Source organism: Strix aluco, chromosome 16 (genome assembly GCF_031877795.1).
Source record: "Strix aluco isolate bStrAlu1 chromosome 16, bStrAlu1.hap1, whole genome shotgun sequence".
Classification (NCBI taxonomy): Eukaryota; Metazoa; Chordata; class Aves; order Strigiformes; family Strigidae; genus Strix; species Strix aluco.
In genome coordinates this window covers 21,590,578-21,609,596 of record NC_133946.1, presented here as the reverse complement: position 1 = coordinate 21,609,596, position 19,019 = coordinate 21,590,578, and the positions used below count along the sequence as shown (strand labels likewise).

Genomic DNA, 19,019 nt, shown 5'->3' with positions numbered 1-19,019 from the left:
CATCCCTTAGGGAGCATCCAACCCTCATCACCCCCCAACATGTCATCCTTTGCCTGAACAGTGCAGCTGGTTTTGTGGTTTAGGAAGATAAATGCACTGTGAGAACATAGGATCAACAGAAGTTTCCCCAATACAAACATGGCAGCAAGACCAGGTCTGGCTGCCGAGGGGACAGAGCAACAACGAGAGATGAATAACGAGAGCTAGATATAAACCAAGATGAATATTCAATGGAAATTGATTTCTTCATGTAAAGAAACACTAACTGCAGGCTAGTCTGGAGTAATTATTTTACCCTCTATAAATCTGAGCATGACCAGGACATGAATTGTTCCTGGAACAGTTACTGGTTTTTTGAAAAGGACAGAATACACGGCTTACAAAATGCATGTCTGCCACAAGCAGCTAAATACAGACCTGAGAGTGTAGAACAAACCAGTCTTTGAAACAGACTGTCAAAACATGATGCGTACAAGCTTAGTGTGAAATGGTTTATGTGGTGGACAGCACAGATGAAAGCCTGGAGAAGCTCTGGGTGGATGCAGAATTTGTGGCTCTGGGAAAGCCCAACTCATCTGAGATGTTACCTGGGTCCCATCTCAGCTCACCTGGCGGCAGCTCTGCAGCCGACAGCAATGGCAACAACTCCAGAGTCTGCAGACCAAGACGGGAAGGGGGGCAGAGGACGATGACACGAATCACACTGACATTGTCCGCTCCGTTGGGTAGCCAATTTGTGGCTGCACAGAGCACAGGACACGCTGGACAAGCGCCAACCTCCCTGCAATGTCCCTGCTTATGTAGGTGGCTTGTGCATGTGTATTTGAACCCCCAAAGTCTATCCTAAAGAGTAGGATCAACCTGCTCTTTCTACCCCAAAATTTAGGTATTGGACCACCGTGGACCCTCTTTGCAGCCAGGGAAAGGAACAGGCACCTCGAGAAGACTATTCTTCCTGTCCCAAGAGCTCTCCCACACAAGGCAGGCAGCACTCTGAAAAGGCTTATTTGTCTCCCATTTACGGGAACACGCCTGGTTTCAGACACAGGCGTTAGGACCAGTGAATCCCCTCCTTTGAGCTAAGCTCTTTAATTACACTTTCCATTTATCCCACCCAAACTCAGTGGACTTCTCCTCCTCTCCCTTTCAGAGCTGGTCCTGCAGCCACCCTCGCCTGCCCGCGCCTCAGGCTGCCGCTGTGGCAGTGACACCGAGGAAAGGTGGGAGAAACGAGGAAAGAGCGACTGTGTCTAATAAAGAGCAGCCTGGCAGGGGAGATGGGGAAGGCGAGCAAACTGAGGGATGGTACGGGGCAAAGAAATTCTGCTGCTCCTCCAGGACTGCAGGCAGAGGGCAAACAAAACAGCACCATTAATTTAGTCAAGGACCTGCTAACAAGCTACCACCAAGGTTTTCCGCTGTTGCGAGATGATACTCCATAGTGAAGGGAAAAACAAGCAACATTATCGCAAAGGGAAATATGTTTATACTTGTAATGTAGCATTTTCCACCCAGAGGCTTCCAGGACCTGCTGTTTTCCTCCAAATCTTTATTTGAAAAAGTGAGGAAATATATGTATTATAACTAAAGACAAGTCAGTGACAATTTAACAGCTGGTTTCTATTTTGGTGGCTTTTGAGGGTATCTAACAACTTTCAAATGGCCATAGAAGGTTTCTAAAGGAAGCCCTGTGGCTTCAGGAAAACAGAGCCAGGACCTTGAGCACTGAAGAACAACTAGCCTGAAGGACTACAGCAAAACTCCTTCTTGCTGAGCCCACGGCAGAAGCAGACGCTGAGAGATCCCCTACCTGAAGTGGGGTCCCAAGTTGAGCTCCGGCGCAAAGGGTTTGTCGGTGACAATCGTGGTGCCAATGCCAACAGCCCGGACGGGGATAACGTAGGTGTGGCTGTTCTCTATGAACAGGTTCACCTCGTCCTTGAATTTCTCCGTGTCATCCAAGTTCGCTATGACAGACACAGACACCTCTGTCTCGGGGGGAATCACTCCTTCACTGGGTTCAATCCTCCAGCGCGAGCATTTGTCAGCCTGTAAGACAAGCCAAACACTAACTTAGCATGGAAACCACGGACCCTGGTCTCTTGTGGGGTGCAGGAAAAGGAAGGACTAAAGTTATGGGGCAATGCAGAGGCCGATATACCCTGTGAGCCCCCTGGGTATACCGCAAGCTGCCCGGGGAGGGAGGGACCGGGACAGCAGTGCCTGAGCAGCTCTGCAGGTCAGTGCCTGGTATGAGCACACAAACCCCATCATTCACACACCAATACCACCCACCCCAGGTGGCTTGCTCTCTGCAGAGATGGAAAGCAGGTTTTCATTGTGGAATCAAAGCAAGCTGCCCTGGGAATCCCCCACTTTGAGGTTACATTTATCCCCCAAACAGCTGGAAAAGCAGCACGAGGGAAATTCAGCCCCCTCCTTGGCCCAGGAGGCTGAGCCTGTACTCTCACACACTGCCTGATGCTCCATCCACAACACCAAGTCCACAGTGCCAGGTCTGGGCTAACCAGCCCCAGAAGTCTGACCCACCTAGCGTGGAGAAGAACAAACCTCCTCTGAACCCGTTTTCAAGCCCCTCACAGATCCCCCCTCCAGTGGGGAGCACACCCCACCCAGCCTCAGCACACGAGCCTGTCCTGGCTGCATCAGCCCTGCTCCCCCTGCCAGGCAGCAACCCAACCTCCCTTGGCTATGCAGCTTCTCACACTACGCAGCCTCCATGAATTAAAGAGCCTTTTTCTGCAGCCAGTCTCCAGAGGTGCTCTGCAATGCGACAGAGTCCACCGTAGGTACACGACCCTTACATGTACATTCCTGTGCAACAACCCAGCTGGTTTGACCCCCAGTAGGTGTGAAACTCACCTCACTGCGAGCAGTTTGAGGACAGACCTCACACCCTAGTCTCTATCATTAACAGCAGTTCGACAGAAAGCAAATGCAGATCTAACAGGGAAACCGTGCGGAAACCCATGCCCTTTCAGGAGCAAAGGGCCACAGCGTTCTCTTGGTCTCAGAGCTCCAAACACATGACGCTTAGAGATAAATACCTTCCACAAAATAAAGGGAGAACTTGCAAAAATGATCCAGACTCATTTCTGCTCAAACATCTATGCAAATTCTCTGTTTTACTGAGGGGTCCCCCAGCTAAAACTGCCCCCAGAGCCAGGCTCCTCTTGCTGCATTGGGATGGAATACGTTGCTTTCTCAATCATACAGTGGTATGCAAATGTTGCATATAAAAATCAAGTCACAGGTTGCTTGACAGTCATTTTTGTTAGAAAATAGCCCCACAGATACTTACCATCTTTGCCCTGAAGGATGCAGGGATGACACTCTGATTGGAGAGGCGGAGAGTTCGGGAAGCATCTTGTATAACTTGGATACTGCCAAAATTTATCTTACTTGGATGCACATAGACAACTGGTCCTTCTCCAGTGCTCACTAAATGGATTTTCTGCTCCAGAAAGAGGGTAGGAAAGATCAAAAAAAACCAACAGAGAAAGTTTAAAATGATTAGACAGCTCTAAGGGTACTCCTAGACTGGGGGATAATTATGGCTGTTTGAAGTTTTTTCAGTGTTGTAAAACCGAAACAGAAGGCCTGGAGCAAGTGTGGGATCTGGACTGATCCCATCTGAAAGCCACAAGCTCCCGTTATCAGGGGATAAAGAAATCCTGTTTCCCGTGTGTGGTTTTTCACACCTCCTCCACACTGTTAACTCTCCTTCCTCTACCTTGTGCCTGCTCCCACTCCTTTTACTGCTCAGTCTTGCCCCAGACCACCCTCCCTGACTTCTGCTGCTGCACAGCACACTTGGACAGTGACTTTAGTCCCGAAGCTACACCTGTGAAAGCCAGCACAAGTCAGAGGCAAAGCAGGCCCTTTAGAGTAGAGATCACACAAGTTAGTCGCCTCTGATTTGCACATACGTGTATTCCTGGTATTATGTGGATAATGGGCATTAATTATTAATTACATCATTCAAGCAGTATTGTTTTCTTTTGACAGTCTGAGACCCAAAACTTCTGTTCTTGCAGAACTGGCACAGACTATTGGGGGAGGAATGTGGATCCCTTGGCTAAACCACCTCCTCACATCATTAAAAACATTCAGGAGGCATTCAGGAGATTTAGCAGCATCATTTCCACTTGTTATATTAAAAGTCTAAATCCCTGTAACTACTTTCAAAATGTCAGCCTTTCTTTGTTACAGAAAGCTTAAGGTTCCCAGGAACCCTCTGACATCCTCTTTCATGCCCAGAGAGAGGAGAAGACGTTTTGAAACAGCTGCTTCAAAAGTTGATATCATTTTAAATTAAAGTTTAATTAACTATATTTGTTCTCGATTTCAGCTAGATGAAGCCAGGACACTACAGACAACATTCTCTTGCCTACATTTTGTTGTCATTGCTGCTGTTGTGTATGCCTGAATGTGAACATCATCTTTCAGGAGGCTTTAGTCCAGGAATGCTTTGCCTCATCCATTTCCAAACTTAGTAGAAAAAAGAGTCTCTGTGCTCCAGGTGCAAGCGGTGCGGAGACTCATGAGTCTTTGGCTGGGGCTCTTGGCAAAGAGGTATGATGGATGTTTCTCAGAGTGATGGGCCTGACTTTCAGCATGGCCTCTCACACAGCGCTTGCTTTATCAGGATTCAGGGACGTCCCTGCGTGCTCCTGAACAAAAGGCCTAACGAAGCACCAGTGATGTTCATCTAATAGCACAGCAGAGTACGAGACCCAGGGGTTGTTCTGGGCTTCAGACTGGCCTTCTTATCCCGTCTGACCTACCGTAATTAAATGCTGTGTCAGACACTTAGATTACCACCTAGGATGATACATCCTTCCTCTTCTCTAGGTGAAGGGAAGTGGCTGCAAGTATACTTGAGATTACAAGACCTCCTGACCTTGTTAATGTATAGAAACCAGTAAAGTAGGACGTTTAGTTTTAACATTAACCATCACTTGTGTTTCACTAGCTTTTATTTTTCTCGTATTTTACTGCAATGTATATAATTTCATTTATACTCTTTTCCTACCTACCCTCTGACATCTTACCCACTTGTAAAACATCTTGAAACCTGTAACTCCTTGTCTAGTGGAGATAAAACAGGCCTTGCACAGTCTGGCAAACTCCCTGAGTACATCCCTGATAACAGGGACCTAAAAATGCAAGACAAGCGCCTGAGAAGACGCCAGTGTCAAGAAAAGCAACTGGAAGCTGGTTTAAACCAACCCCCTCAAAACAAACAGGAGCCGAAGGAGGGATGAGGTCACTCCATGACCATGTACGGACATGGGAAACCTAAAGTTCAGCTAGCAGACAGTGTGAGGAAGATGATGTGGACCACCAAGGGGGGGAGAAGACCCTCACTCTATTTTTACTACGCACGCTCAGACTATGTAAATGAATTCTAAGAACCCATTAGCACAAGACTGTCTTTTCTAGGAAGCTGATGCATGTGTATGCTTTTTGTGTATATTAGTCAGAGAGTTTTGTTAGTAAGTGTGGCACTCATGGTGGAGCGATCCCCAGCGCTGCCCAGCTGCGAATAAAGAATCCCTGCTGAACAGTTATACTCAGTTCTGACTGTGGAGTGAAGCTCTTTGTTTCACAGGCATTAGCTGTTGCGTATGCCACAAACCCCTTCTTTCCTTGTCCACACCAGCATATATTACAAGTTCTTGCTTTCCTGGGAAGGATCCCCGGAATTAGCAACCCTGCCTTACGCTTCACAGCCCACCAAGATGAGTCGCACAAAGGCCCACGTCCCCTGGAACTCACCAGAGGGGATTCTTCACTCCCAAACACTGCAACATGAGCAACAGTGTCCTGCTTTCCTGTCACCTGGGCCTCCAGGGTCAATGGGACCTCCACTGAGCCGCGAGGCTGGACAATCCCCCACGGCACGGGGCTGGAGTACCACACAGAAGCGTCCTCCTTGTGTTCCTGTAAGGGACAGAGTCAAATGCAACACACAGGAGTGACCTTTGAGGAAACTTTGTACTCCTCAACATCTACACAATGGCAATTCACACACATTTTCAAAAATCCCCAGGAGAAAGCAGAAAGGTACAAAGCAAGATGCAAGACTTGTATGGGCTTAGCGTCCTCAGGGGGGCCAAAAGCTGCTGCACCCACAAACACCCACTCCTGTGCTGGCAGCCTCCTTGAAGCAGCTTTTCACAACCCTCTACGTTCTCCTGCATGAAAGCACCCCAAAGACTAGAATACAAACTGCTTCCTAAAGAGTTTAAACTGCTTCCTGAAGTTTATATTCAGGTAGGTTCCTATTTAACTGCTTCCTGAAGTTTATATTCAGGTAGCTTCCTCTTCTCAGCAACCTTTAGGTTTGAATATAAACCAGCAAGGTCTTATCCAAAACCCTTTTTTCCCTGATAAACCCCTTGATAACATCTGAGGGCAGGAGGTGGATGCAATGCCAAACCTGAGGGAGAACCCTGTAGCAGCCTGGAAGATCGCTGTCGTTCACAAGGGTCAGCATCTGCTGATAGGGGAATTTTAGAAAGCACCGTCCAAACATCACGACGGGGTTGAGCGCTCGCAGTGGAGGAACCACGCATCTAGGCAAAGAGATGACCAAGAGGGAATTAGAGATACCGAGAGAATGTAGAGGTCGTTTACTCCCCAAGTAGTGTGAAATAGAGCATAACACATTTGTCAAATAGACACTTAATACCCCTACAGCGATAAATCGCCTTTAACTTCTTCTGACTCAACCACCTCCTGTAAAGGTGGGGCAAAACCCTGGGACTCAGCCTCGCCAAGTGCCCAGGTAGCACATAGTGCCCTGTCCCAGAGCTGCCTGATCAGCTCTGCCCGCTCTTTGCCCCAGGAGGCTTGCAAGGACCCTCCCAACAGTCCCAGCAAGGCGTGAGCTCTGGGGGAGCCTTCCCACCGAGGACCAGCGCTCACCAAGGCGCAAAGAGCACAAGACTCCAGTGTCTCAGTGAAAACGACTCCCTCCTCTCCCACACCGCTGTTGCCCTGCCTGAGAACTCAGCCCTTTGCCCCAGCGAGGGAGGGCACAAGCCACCCCCTGCCTTAGGCAGTGGGGGATCCCCCTCTCCCAGCTCCTGCACCCGCACGGCTCCATGCACTGTCTGTCCCCATTTGCACTTGTTTTACAAAACTGCAGCCCAGGCACTGACTGGATGACTCTGCCTGGGAGAGGGAACAGCACAGTGAACTCATCCCTCTTGTAATTAAACCGACACCCACTGCAGCACAACAGCATTGAACCTGGCTGCAGCAAGAACAACTTTTGGCTTCAGTCTGAGAACATTAATGCTCAAAAGAACCAGAGGGAAGCAGAGAAACCTGAGCTCACCTTCCACATCAAGGACTATTTTCCCCTTCATAAGATCGTGCTTTGAGCTTTCCCTCACCAGTCCTGCCATAAGCCCCTTTCCCATTCGCATGCACCTTCGTTAACTGACCCAGACACCAGCTCTCAGCAGGCTGCTCACTGCGGCCCAAATGAATGTTGTAGTTTGGTTGCAACCCAGCACAAGCCCACCACTTGCAGGAAGGAGGAAAGATGGCCCTTTGGAAATTTATTACACCTCAAGCACCAAAAAACAGGCCCATAATGAATATAATTACTGTTCCCCTTAGAAAAAGGCTCAGGGCCATGCCTGTCCGCGGAGCACAGGTGCTGCTTTCAGAACACTGCCGGTCTCACACCTAGCTGGGCAGAACTAGCTCATTAAGCAACACTTGTCATTTGGAGATGCAGCCAGCAAACCACGTGCAAGGCAGCGTGGTGCTGGATGCACGAGGAGAGACGACGAGCTGCAAGGAAAGCGCCGATACCTGGCTGTGAGGAGCAGCGCCGACACCGCCTTGCCAACACCGCACACGTCCACCACCAGTGCCAGCTCGTAGCTCTTCACAGTGTTGGAACACAGGGTGACCTGGTGGAAGAGAAGAGCATCAAACACTTCATCACTCCCAAAAGCCATCGTCCACGTGTGCTGTCCTCCGGTTCTCGTTCCACGGGCAGGAAAGGGAGGATTTTGCCCTAACTCTTCTGCTGGTCCATGTACAGAGCACAGTTGCTGGGAGTAACAAAAGCCTTCTGACAAATCTGCTTTGTTAAATACACCTTGCAGTTACCAGGGCATACGTAAGCACGATTAGATTAATGCTCTACTCACCACTGTATTAAAATTAAGGGACTAATTTTTAATCTCAACTACAACAGCATAAATGCAGAGGCAATCTGTTGACTTCAACATTCAGTTTTACGTTGGGAAGCTGAGGGCAAAATGCAGCCCAGCAGGTGCTGTGCAGTTCATGGCTGCCAGAGCTTTTCCAGTCCCCACTGGAGATCACCACAGTGAATACAACTCATTCTGCTCATCAGGAGAGGAGAAATAAGACCAGGAAGAAAAGCAAACTGCTTTATACAATGACATCTCTCTTTTTAAGAGCCGCCTTCTGTCCTCATCCTTCCTCTGCCCACTTTAAATCAAAAAAACTGCTCAAAGCAGCTCTCAAAAACATATGAATGGCTTCTGTCCTTGACCATATGGTACATGATCTTCAGCTTACGATTTTGGAAACAAAGCAGTGGTCCTTCAGAAAAGCCCCAGAGTAACGCAGCTAACAAAAGCCTAACACTAGTGCAGGTATCTTACCCGCGTTACGCTCAAAGCTAGCGGTGCTAAAGCCCTCTCATCCCTCAGAGAAGCTCCAGCTCCGCCCGCCGAGCACGTATGGCCGGACTCTTCCCATACCTGGATATCCAGGAATCCCAGGGGGCGGACGGTCCCTCTGCGGGGCTTTATGGTAAATTCGGTTGGCCTGAGGCGAGGTTGGGCTCCCTTTCTCCGGCGTAGGCAAGTGTTGTCTGACATCTGAACAGAACTGCTGACACTGGGCTCTCCCAAGCCATCCCCAGGAATGCGAAGGTTGAAGGTCAGGGGCACCAAGGAGGTGTTAGTGAGGCGACATGACAAGGTGTGAGGAAAGCCTGGGAAAATGACACAAATATGAATTTATGCACCAACTGTCCTGTGATTTCTGGTGTGAATAGCCTGTTATGATAAAACTGGGTTTGGAGTTCAGCTCTTTTCAATCTGAAGTACAGCTAACTGAGAAGCTACGCAAGGAATTAATTGTCACTTAAGTTCCCTTTTACGCTGATGACAGAGATTGCTTCCTTGGAAATGCCCACTCTTAGCGATGCTGAACACCACAAGTTTCTCTCTCTCTAACTGTGAGGAGCTCTCTCACCTGCCCCCAAACCAGCACCAATTAGTTCGCACTTACGAGTGTCCATCCAGACAGACCATTTATTCTGAAAATTCAACCCGTAAAATGCCCTGTGAACTCTGCGAACACTCCTACAGTTTTCAGTATATAAAGTCATCGAGGAGAAGCTACGGTAAAAGAAAGGAAGGATGAAATTGGGAACGACAGCATGATGCAAAGCGCAGTTTCTCTAGGCAGGATCCTTAAGGCATCTCCTGTCTGGGGCTACCAGACTGAGCACATGACAACTCCCAGCCCACCACACTGGAGGCAAACCTGATGCTTGCTCAGAAATCAGCAGGAGCCATGTTCCACCTTCCCTAACGAATGGGACATGGCTTCCACACTGCACACTGGCCCGCAAAGGTCGACATCACTTTAGCTGTGATACTCGCCTTCCCTCATGGAAAACCAGTGACACAACCACACCTGGTGGGGTGTTCTGCAGAGACCTGCTCTGGCGTGGACATCTGGCTTGGCTGGCCAGCTCTGTGAGAAGGAGACATCTCCCGTGGCCTGCTTACCAAGCGTCGTTTGAATACAGACGGGGAGGAAAACCAACTGCAGCCACAGCAGAGAGTTTCTCCATGTCCAACAACAGTGACCACTGCCCACCTCCAGCAGTTACTCCAGCAGGGAGGCAGGAGGGGCACAAAAAGGACAAACACAGACTTCACAGTCCCAAACAAGACCAAAGTCGCCAGACACAGGTCAACAGTCAGCAGCACAGTTAAAAGAAGCAAAAATACAATAGCTGCCTTCAGCTGAAAAGGCCTTATTAATGAAATGAGATTAAGGAGGATGAATCTCCTATTACATAACCACATTTCTGCCTGGTGTGTTTCTTGTTGTTTTATTCAAAAGAAAATAAAGAAGTGGCAGAGTGGTGATGGAGGGAGGGGGAGAAGTGGCTCAGGAAAGGTAATGAGTCTTCTTAAAAAGTCCATGAACAGCTTGAAAACACAGAGGCATCCTGGGCACAGAATGATAATGGCCCTTCAGTCAATCCACAATTGATTTCACATTTAAACTGCAGATCATCTCAGTAAAAAGCCTTTTGTGAGACTGAGATGGAGAACCAGAATCTGCGATTCAATGGAGACGCTCTGGATGCTCAGCCCCCGGCTCTGTCAGCAGAGCTGGGCTTGTGGTGGGGAAGGAGGAGCCCATGATCCGAGGACATCAGTGACTGATTCAGAGCTACCGCTTGGGCATGTGACCTGGTGGGTGACAACGAGGGGCCCTCACAGCGTTAATTAACATCTCGCACTGAAGGTCAGGCAGGTAAATGGTATCCTTGCCTTGCAACAGGAACATTTACCCAGAGCAGCTACAGGCCAGTACGTGGCTTAAACTACCTTCTGCTGCAGTCCCGTCCCCATGGCCCTTCTGGGACAAGGACTTTCACAGTCATTCTGCTGCCAAGGATTGGGAGATTGGGGCTGAACAGACTACGAGGACACCAGAAATTACTGACTTTCTATTCCTTTGGTCCTATTTGATCTCACGATGGCACAAGACCGCCTAAGCAACCAGCAGCCCTGGCTTTAACACCCTGAAGGCTGCTATGGAGGAACACAAGTGACAGATGATCTTATGTTAAAGTGCTCCATTTTGGTAATTCACGGAGCTCTCAACCCATGGCCCAAGCCCAGGGCACACTCACCAAAGGAGACATCACCGAAGTGGAGGGCGGGGACGTCGAAATGAAAAGTCGGTCCAATGACACAGCCCCTGCAAGGACAAAGACAGGCAGAGGAGGTGTTGGCTCGGTTAGAGAGAATGGCAAAGTGTTCACCTTTCCTTACCGCTCAGGTGGGTAAAAGCTGCTCTCGGAACCACGGTGGGTTTCAAATCAACCTGTCACCCCTGTGCTCAGCACAGCACCCATGTGGACAGCAGGCAGCCAAAGCAAAGTGGTCAGCAGCCAACAGCTGCTGCTGAGGCTCAGGGCACCACGGCAGGGTGTGCCCCCACGCTGCTGCTGGCCCCATGAAGGTCCCTGAACAAGTGATGGCTCTGTGCCTCGGTTTGCCCACCCGTAATGTGATGGACAGAGGTGTCCACACAAAAGGGGACTCATTGTAACCAGCCTTCCCAACCACAGGTTCCCTGCTTTGGTATTTCTTAGCTGGAACTGGTGTTTCCATGGAGTATATGAACACCTTCCTCAGAAGACCTGATCCACACAATCATTACACATGCAGGACTTTGGGGCATGAATCCAGGGGAGCCCCAACATCCATTGAGAAGAGCAGCAACAGTTCTACACAGCGGACAGTTGAATCTTGGAGGGAAGTATCAGCTTGTCACCAGTGCACCAGCTGACACATCCAAGAGCAACAGTCTTAAACCGCCGAACACGGGTGTCCTGAACCCACCACACCACCTCGCCCATCCTTAAACTCAGCAGACAGGCTCCAAACTCCAAAACTCACTCACATCCACTGAAATCAGTACTTGAAGCTGCACAACATTCAGTAATTGACTTCATGGTTGATGACAATCAATGTCAGCTCTGCCTCAGTTAAAAATCAAGGGCCACAGTGAACAGTGCCTTCTCATTTTATTCACAGGACTGACACTGTCATTGTCCACATGTTCTGCACATGAACAGACCCCAGCATCCCGCAGGAGGGACCTGCGTCCATCCGTGCTGTCCCATTTCCAGCATCCCTTTCCAAACACCAAAGAAACAAGCATCCAGCACCTCGTAAGGTTGGTTTCCAAGTAACGAATAATCACCTATGGTCTTGGCACCTTCTGACTGCGCAGTCAAAGAGCACTCAAAAACTGACTTTCAGGAGTTTCAATCCAACACTACTTCTTGATTCTTGCAGCTGAATCAGCTCCTAAGAATGAGTCAGGTACCAAATCCCTGCTGATGGTGAAGTTCCTTCTCCAGGGACCTCACACAACCAGACTTGACCTCCCAAGCCCTAACAGCTTACTCTAGACGGAGCAAAGGGAGCAGACACGCTTTTCGTCACAGCATTTGCCAGGAGACGATGGAAAACTACCTCCAAACCAGCCACGACTGGGGATGACACCAGGAAACTGCCAAGGATGAGCCTTGCCAGGCAAGTGGGGAAATGACTGCCATATCTGCTGAGTGCACCGGATCTGTGCTCTAGGAAGTTAAACTGGAATGACTGCCCAGAAGGCTCAGCCAAGGAGCCAACCCAGAGCTGATAACAGTACAGCTTGCAAGAGAATGGGGGAAAAGGCAGTGGTTTTGGCAACACCTGTGTTTTACAGTAGCATTAAGTAATGCATGCGTGAAGGGAGATCAGGGTCCTCGCAAAGTAGGAAGGATAACACAAGGCGGGAGAGGAACTGCTTGAACTCTCATCCCCGTTCCTTCCTTTGCAGCCCAGTGTCCCACCAGCCAGCTCACCTCTGTTCAAAAGAACCAGAAGCTTTTCTCCATGGAGGATGAAATCCAGTGCACAAAACCTTCCGAAGAGGGAGGCTCAGCTGGAGCTGGTGGGTGGACATCTCAAGGGCATTTGAAAACAAACAGCTTGAGCTGTGGGGCTGGAGAATGACAGAAGGGCTGGAGAGGGATCCTTGAAAAAGGCAAGACAGAGCTCAAGGAGGCAGATGCCATCTCAGGGAGGAGAGGACTGCAATGGGAATTGCTGCTGAGGGACAGCTGCATGGGAGCAGGCGGGTGTGCTGCGGTGCCATCAGATGGGCTGCATAGGAGCCACCATCCAGGGAGGAGGAGTACAAGGATGGGGAAGAAATAAATAAAAAAGGACCAGCAATCCTCTTTCACTGAGACAGAAGGTCTGCACTGAGCCCAGGGGGGTGCTGGCCAAACAGGGCAGAGAGTGGCCACAGAGAAGGGGAGGGCGTGCTGGGCACTGGGAGCCAGGGCATCACTGGGGAAAAAAGGACCACTTCATTTGGCTGTGGGGAAGCCAAAACACAACCGTCCCTCTGACAGCTCCTTCCTTCCTTCCCCAGGAGCAAGGCCACTGCGGGGCAGAGGCAGCAGTACTGTATTCTACCTGTGATAAGTGCAGCCTTACCAGCAAAACCTGCCCTTGCTCAAGGAGAAAGCTGCTCATGCAATAACACCCCGTGACCAATTTGGGGGAGGGACAGAGAAGAATAAATTATTTGATTGTGAAATGTTCCCTCTTGATTTCCAAAAAAAGCAGCGCTTTCCCTCCAAACACAAAGCCAACGTAATTGTTTCTCTACTGACGTCAACAGACCTACTCACCACTCTTCTCTTGCAAAGTAATACCCTTTTTGTTCTTTTTTATCCATTTCCCTCACCTTATTGGTAAAGTCGACCGCAGATTCCTCCCATTGCTTTATTGCCTTTGTCTAGTGCCTCCCAGCAGCACCAGCCCAGGAAGCTGGTTGCCGAGGAGGCACAGCCAGCCCCACAGCTCCAGAGCACCCAGCACCAGCCTTCCTGCCTACACCATGTCATCCCACCAGCCCGTCGTTAAAGACCAGCTGGGACAAGTTTGCATGCTGCTGCAGTCCTGAGAAGTGAGCTTTGCCTCTCCTGTCATCAGCTTTTTTTCCCCCTTCTCCCCTTTGCTTGGTGAGGATTATCTTTTGCCGTGGCACCAGCCCACGGGATGATGCCCGAGTCCGTGTGACAGCACCTGCTGCTGAGCTTCCCGTCTCCCGCGTCAGCACTGCTCTGGCTGCAGAGAGGAGGTACCACAGCGCTGGCTGCACAAGAGGATAGCTTGTCCCAACCCATGAGCATGAGAGGTGATGCTAGGCTGCTGCTACCCATTTGGGATGGATTATTAACAGGATTTTAAAAACACTGCCTCTCTGCAGTCACCCAGGCTGGCCCATCCCCAAAGCCCTGCTGGCCTTGCTGTGTGTTCAGGGGCGGTGGCCCAGACCATCTACCGCCCAAAGCTGATGCCATCCCGCTGTCTGCCGTGGCCCAAGGGCGAATGAGCTACCTGTAGGAAGGAGTCACTCCAGTTCCTGGGTACCCGGACTGGGCAGCAGGCATCTCCACACCTTTCCTGTACCACCTCCAGTCAAACTGTTTTCCAGCATGGGTAGTCCCTTAAAGCCCCGGGGCCCTCACACAGAGACATGTGAGAACCTACTGCTGCCAAATTCTGTGCAAACAGCGTCCTGGAAAGTCACAGAGCCACCCACCTCAACCATGAAGGCAAAGCTGCTTCCCAGAGGAACCCAAGACTTTGAAAGTTAAACTGGGTATTGAGAGCACAGGAGTCATGGTCACAGGTGGCAGCAGGTCGAGGGAGCTGATCCTGCCCTCTACTCCACTCTGGTGAGACCCCCCCTGCAGTGCTGTGTCCAGCTCTGGGGTCCTCAGCACACAAAAGACATGGACCTGTTGGAGTGGGTCCAGAGGAGGCCACAAGAATGATCAGAGGGATGGAACACCTTTCCTGTGAGGACAGGCCCAGAGAGTTCGGGTTGTTCATCCTGGGGAAGAGAAGGCTCTGGAGAGACCTTACTGTGGCCTTTCAATACTTCAGGGGGGCTTATAAGAAAGATTTGAACTGGATTTTTAGTAGGACTTGTCATAATAAGAGAAGGGGTAATGGTTTTAAACTTAAAGAGGGAAGATTCAGACTAGTTATAAAGGAAAAAATATTTTACAGTGAGGGTGGTAAGACACTGGCACAGGTTGCCCAGAGCAGTGGTAGATGCCCCATCCCTGGAAACATCCAAGGTCAGGTTGGACGGGGCTCTGAACAACCTGATCGAGTTGATGACGTCCCTGCGCATTGCAGAGGGATTGGACTAAATGACCTTTAAAGGTCCCTTCCAACACAAACTATTCTACAATTCTATGATTTCCTCTCACAGACAATTACACTTCATTTGCTGCTGCAACTGCAAGGTTCAAACTGAAGTTAAGATTAAAAAGCCCTGGCTCTTAGTGTGGGGATGCTAGGATCCGAGCCAAGACTAAGACCTTAGACAACACCTTTTTTTCTCTGTTTCATCCTAAAATGAGGTAGGTGGGAGATGATTACCCAGAGACAGCTACAGACGTGCCCACCAAGCTCCTATAACCCTCCTCACCTGATAGTCAAGGTCACAGGCTCAGGGGATCCGTTCACACTGAACCTGAATTCTTCTGTGAACTCCCCCAGGATGGTGGAACTGAAGGAGATCCGGATGACTTGCAGCCCATCCGGCAAAATGATGCCCTCCTGGGGGAGGAAGGTGAAGCAGGAGCCCAGAGCTGTAGCTGGAGGGACCAAGTTGAAGACAGCGTCGATGGCTCCTTTGTTAAACAGCACCACCTGCAGCAGCAAGAAAGCAAAATGGAAATACATAAGGAATCTTCCTTTCTTACAGAAGGCTGATTTGTCTTCTGATTAAGCAATTAACGTCTGTAAAAAGCAGAAGATGCTGTGTGCTGCTGCTTGGCAGAAGCCAAAGAAAATGCAACAGGACAAGTTCTGCCTTTGGGTTTTTCATGCAATGCAGTGACAGCTTCATAGAAACAGTCACTCGGGGTTTATTCCACTGACACAGAGCAGCCCACTTCGACTTGCAGTGCAGAGGAGCTGCTCAGCATCACCAAGTCGATTCAGACCTGTCCCTAAGAGCAAGGAAGGGCAGTTGCAGCATTACTAGTGAATCATCACACAACTGATTCTGCTCCCGACGAGTCCGATCCTGCCGAGGGCAGAACACGTTGCAGCCAACAAGTTTACTGCATGTAGAAGACACCTCAGGGCAGCACTATAGCCAACTTCAGAAGCACTCCCCAACTCTGCTATGGTATGTAATTTAGTTTTCTCATTTTTTCTTTAATGGGATACTTTCTTAGTCTTTGCTCAAACAGACGTGTCAGGAAAGGATGAGCGTGCGGTGCACAGCAGCTCCATCTATTCCAAAGAATTTCTCTTTCCTAAATATTCACAGCCACCATCTAAGACTTTACCATTATCAGAATAAACTGCAAATTTAGAACTAAGCCGTATTTTGTTGAACACTTGAGAGATCTACTGCCTTGATCAAGTGACACAATCCCGCAGCACTTGTTGAGAGTCAGCTCTTCTCATGTTGGGCGAGAAATGCCCACAGCTGCTGCGAGTACCAGCACGCTGTCAGGCACCAACAAACCCACCCAAAGCAAAGCGGTAAAGGTTCTGATTGCTGCAGGGTGAAATCCTGCCATTTCCATGGACTTAACTATCTGCTTTGGATTTCTTTTCCCTAACTTTTGTCCTTGTAAAACCTGGTAGAAAAATTGAGACAGAAGCAGAGACATGTCCCTTATTTTTTAATTTTGCAGCTGCTGTTAAAAATATTCACGTATTCAAGCTCTGCAAGGGTAACCTGAAAACTACTCTCTCCTCTCTTGTCTTTTACACCTCAGTTACAAATTGCACTTAGGGATCCAACGCTGAGCTGAGGTTTACCTCCAGTCTAGCTGCTTAGTACAGCACTAACAGTATCATCTACTTAGTCACATTTTCTCAAGTCATGAAAATAATAAAATGGTAATCAATAAAGTATCACCATTACAAATGCATAGAGAGCACAATATTTTGGTAAGAAAACACCTTAATGTGTCCTTCCCTGCCACAGTCAAGCTTTCGAAAGTATTGCCTCATTTTCTACCTCTTTCAGTTGCCCTATCTTATTTTTTTGCGGAAGACTTGACACCACTGGCAGGGGGAGGCAAATATGTAGAAAATTCCCTTGCTTCATTTCCAGAAATGCTTTGCTCTTCATAGAGATGCAGCAAATCTGAAGAGTGGCGAGAGACTGGTCAGCAAGGGAAAGCACTCCCAGTCCCGTTGCAGGACACAGCTCTGAGCCAGAGGCTGCACAGCTTTCCTCCAACTCCCAGGAACCGGCAGCACGCACTTAACCGAAAACTGGCTGCAGTGGACTGGAGTTCAAACACAGTAAATTTGTTCCAGCTGCTTTTTAACAGCCCGGGTACAAAGGTGCATTGCATCCAGGGCTGGAACAAAAGCATCTGAATATTTATCTTTTTGTCCCAGTGCTGCTTTCATGTGTCAAGGGGGTATTTTTTCACATGAAGCCTCCCAGCTGATCTCCAAGGAAGGTTGCCAAAAAGCAGGGAGTAAGACTTCACAAACAACATATGCACCTTTCAGATCCCATCAGAACTATCCAGATTCTGGGAAAGCCCCCGAATTTGACTAGTATGTCAAATACTCCCTGCTCACAATGACCCGAGTTGCCAGAAATCCCACAGGTCCACGAGGCTCACTGCTGCCCTGTGAGCCATCAGGATCCCCCCCAGCCCCTCAGAATCCCAACTGCTCACCTCATAGCTGTGCTCTAATCCAACAAAAACCTTCCCGATGTCCAGCTGCTCAAAGCTGAAGCGGAGCCGAGGCCCTATGCCTTTCCCTTTGATGCGCAGGGGCAGCCTGGTCTCGCGGCCTGGGGAGAGATTTCCACTTCAGTACAGTAATTCCCTCTGTTGTCCTGGACTGTCCAGGCTGCCTCAGTGCTAGTCCCTGACTCGGGGCTGGATGGGACCAGCTCTAGGTGCTCCAGGAGGAGATACAGGACTCTTCCCTTCCCTCAAGAGATATGCCTTGGGGCTGGCTTCTAATTTCTAACCAACCCCTCAGGCTGGTTTCTCATTTAGCCATCAGTTTGCACCCTGAAAAAGCAATGCTGAGTTTAAAACACAATCTCTGAATTTCTTCCCATGTGCTTAGATGAGCTCTGAAATCCATTCAGTGAAGGCACAAAGCTCATGAAACAGAACTGAAGATAAAAATACGCCATCTATACTGATGCAATCGGAGACAAGAGCACAGGAGCCGAGAAGTACGAGCCCAGGCAAGGCGAAGCTCCCTGCTAACGGCGGTATGCACGTCTGAGAGCTGCCTCCAGCAGGCAGAGCAGCTCAGCCACTGCCCGTGCCTGACACACAGCTCCATGCCCGGGGCTCCAGGGCTCACCTCCTGCAGCAGCACCTAAATTAGACAGGGCTTTGTGATCTCCAGAGAGAAGCACTCACCTATGCCCACCATGACACCGAGAGCTCAGCTTTGTAAAGACACCTTACCTGAAGCACGCTGAACAGTTATGGAAAACCTCACTGCTGAGGTCAGAGAAGCCATAAACATACTGCTAATACACACACCCCTTGCTGCAAAGGAACTGAGACTGCAAGGCTTATAGCTAAACTCTAAGATGCTCATTTTCTTCCGTAAGCCTGCTAAGATGACAGTGTGGGATCTTTGTCTGAAGGATGCTCTGACCCACTGGAGCAGCCTCAAGTGCCTGAATCCTGGCCACTGTAGCTCTTTGGCCTCTACAGGCACCTGGCAGCAGAGCAAATGCTGGCAAACCCACGGCATGAAAACTTATCCCTTCACTGCCTTGGTTGTTCTGGGATCGGTGATCCAGGCTTGTAGCCACACATCCTGAGGGCTGGCCTTGGACACGAGACCACCTGGAAACCACAGGGACAGTGGGCACGTGCCAGCACCCTGCTGACCACTGACCCTTCCTACCAACTACACGAGAACCGAGTGGGCTGCAAGACTACTTGCGCCTCCACTGTGGGCAACAGAAGCAGGAGAAAGGAGCCGTACCTGAGATGTCGCAGTAGACCGTTTGTTGATAGACTCTGGCTTCTCGGGGTCTAAAGATCACATTAATTTCAGCTGAGGAATTTGGCCAGATATCTCCCTCCTGAAACAGAAGGAGACAGCAAACCATTTATCTTCAAACGTCACATTTCT

General features: G+C 49.5%; 1 protein-coding gene across 1 annotated transcript in view; it reads right to left on the bottom strand.

Moving 5' to 3' along the window:
• The window catches only part of LOC141930634 (hydrocephalus-inducing protein homolog), a 70,346-nt gene that overhangs the window by 16,773 nt on the left and 34,554 nt on the right, over nucleotides 1-19,019 (bottom strand). Inside the window, exons 10-19 of the mRNA XM_074841785.1 lie at nucleotides 18,870-18,969; nucleotides 17,582-17,700; nucleotides 15,349-15,572; nucleotides 10,964-11,031; nucleotides 8,781-9,016; nucleotides 7,855-7,955; nucleotides 6,467-6,602; nucleotides 5,803-5,967; nucleotides 3,323-3,475; nucleotides 1,811-2,049 (exon numbers count right to left, since the gene is read on the bottom strand). Of these exons, the coding sequence (XP_074697886.1) occupies nucleotides 1,811-2,049; nucleotides 3,323-3,475; nucleotides 5,803-5,967; nucleotides 6,467-6,602; nucleotides 7,855-7,955; nucleotides 8,781-9,016; nucleotides 10,964-11,031; nucleotides 15,349-15,572; nucleotides 17,582-17,700; nucleotides 18,870-18,969 (1,541 nt within the window). The remainder of the gene's footprint in view (nucleotides 1-1,810; nucleotides 2,050-3,322; nucleotides 3,476-5,802; nucleotides 5,968-6,466; nucleotides 6,603-7,854; nucleotides 7,956-8,780; nucleotides 9,017-10,963; nucleotides 11,032-15,348; nucleotides 15,573-17,581; nucleotides 17,701-18,869; nucleotides 18,970-19,019) is intronic.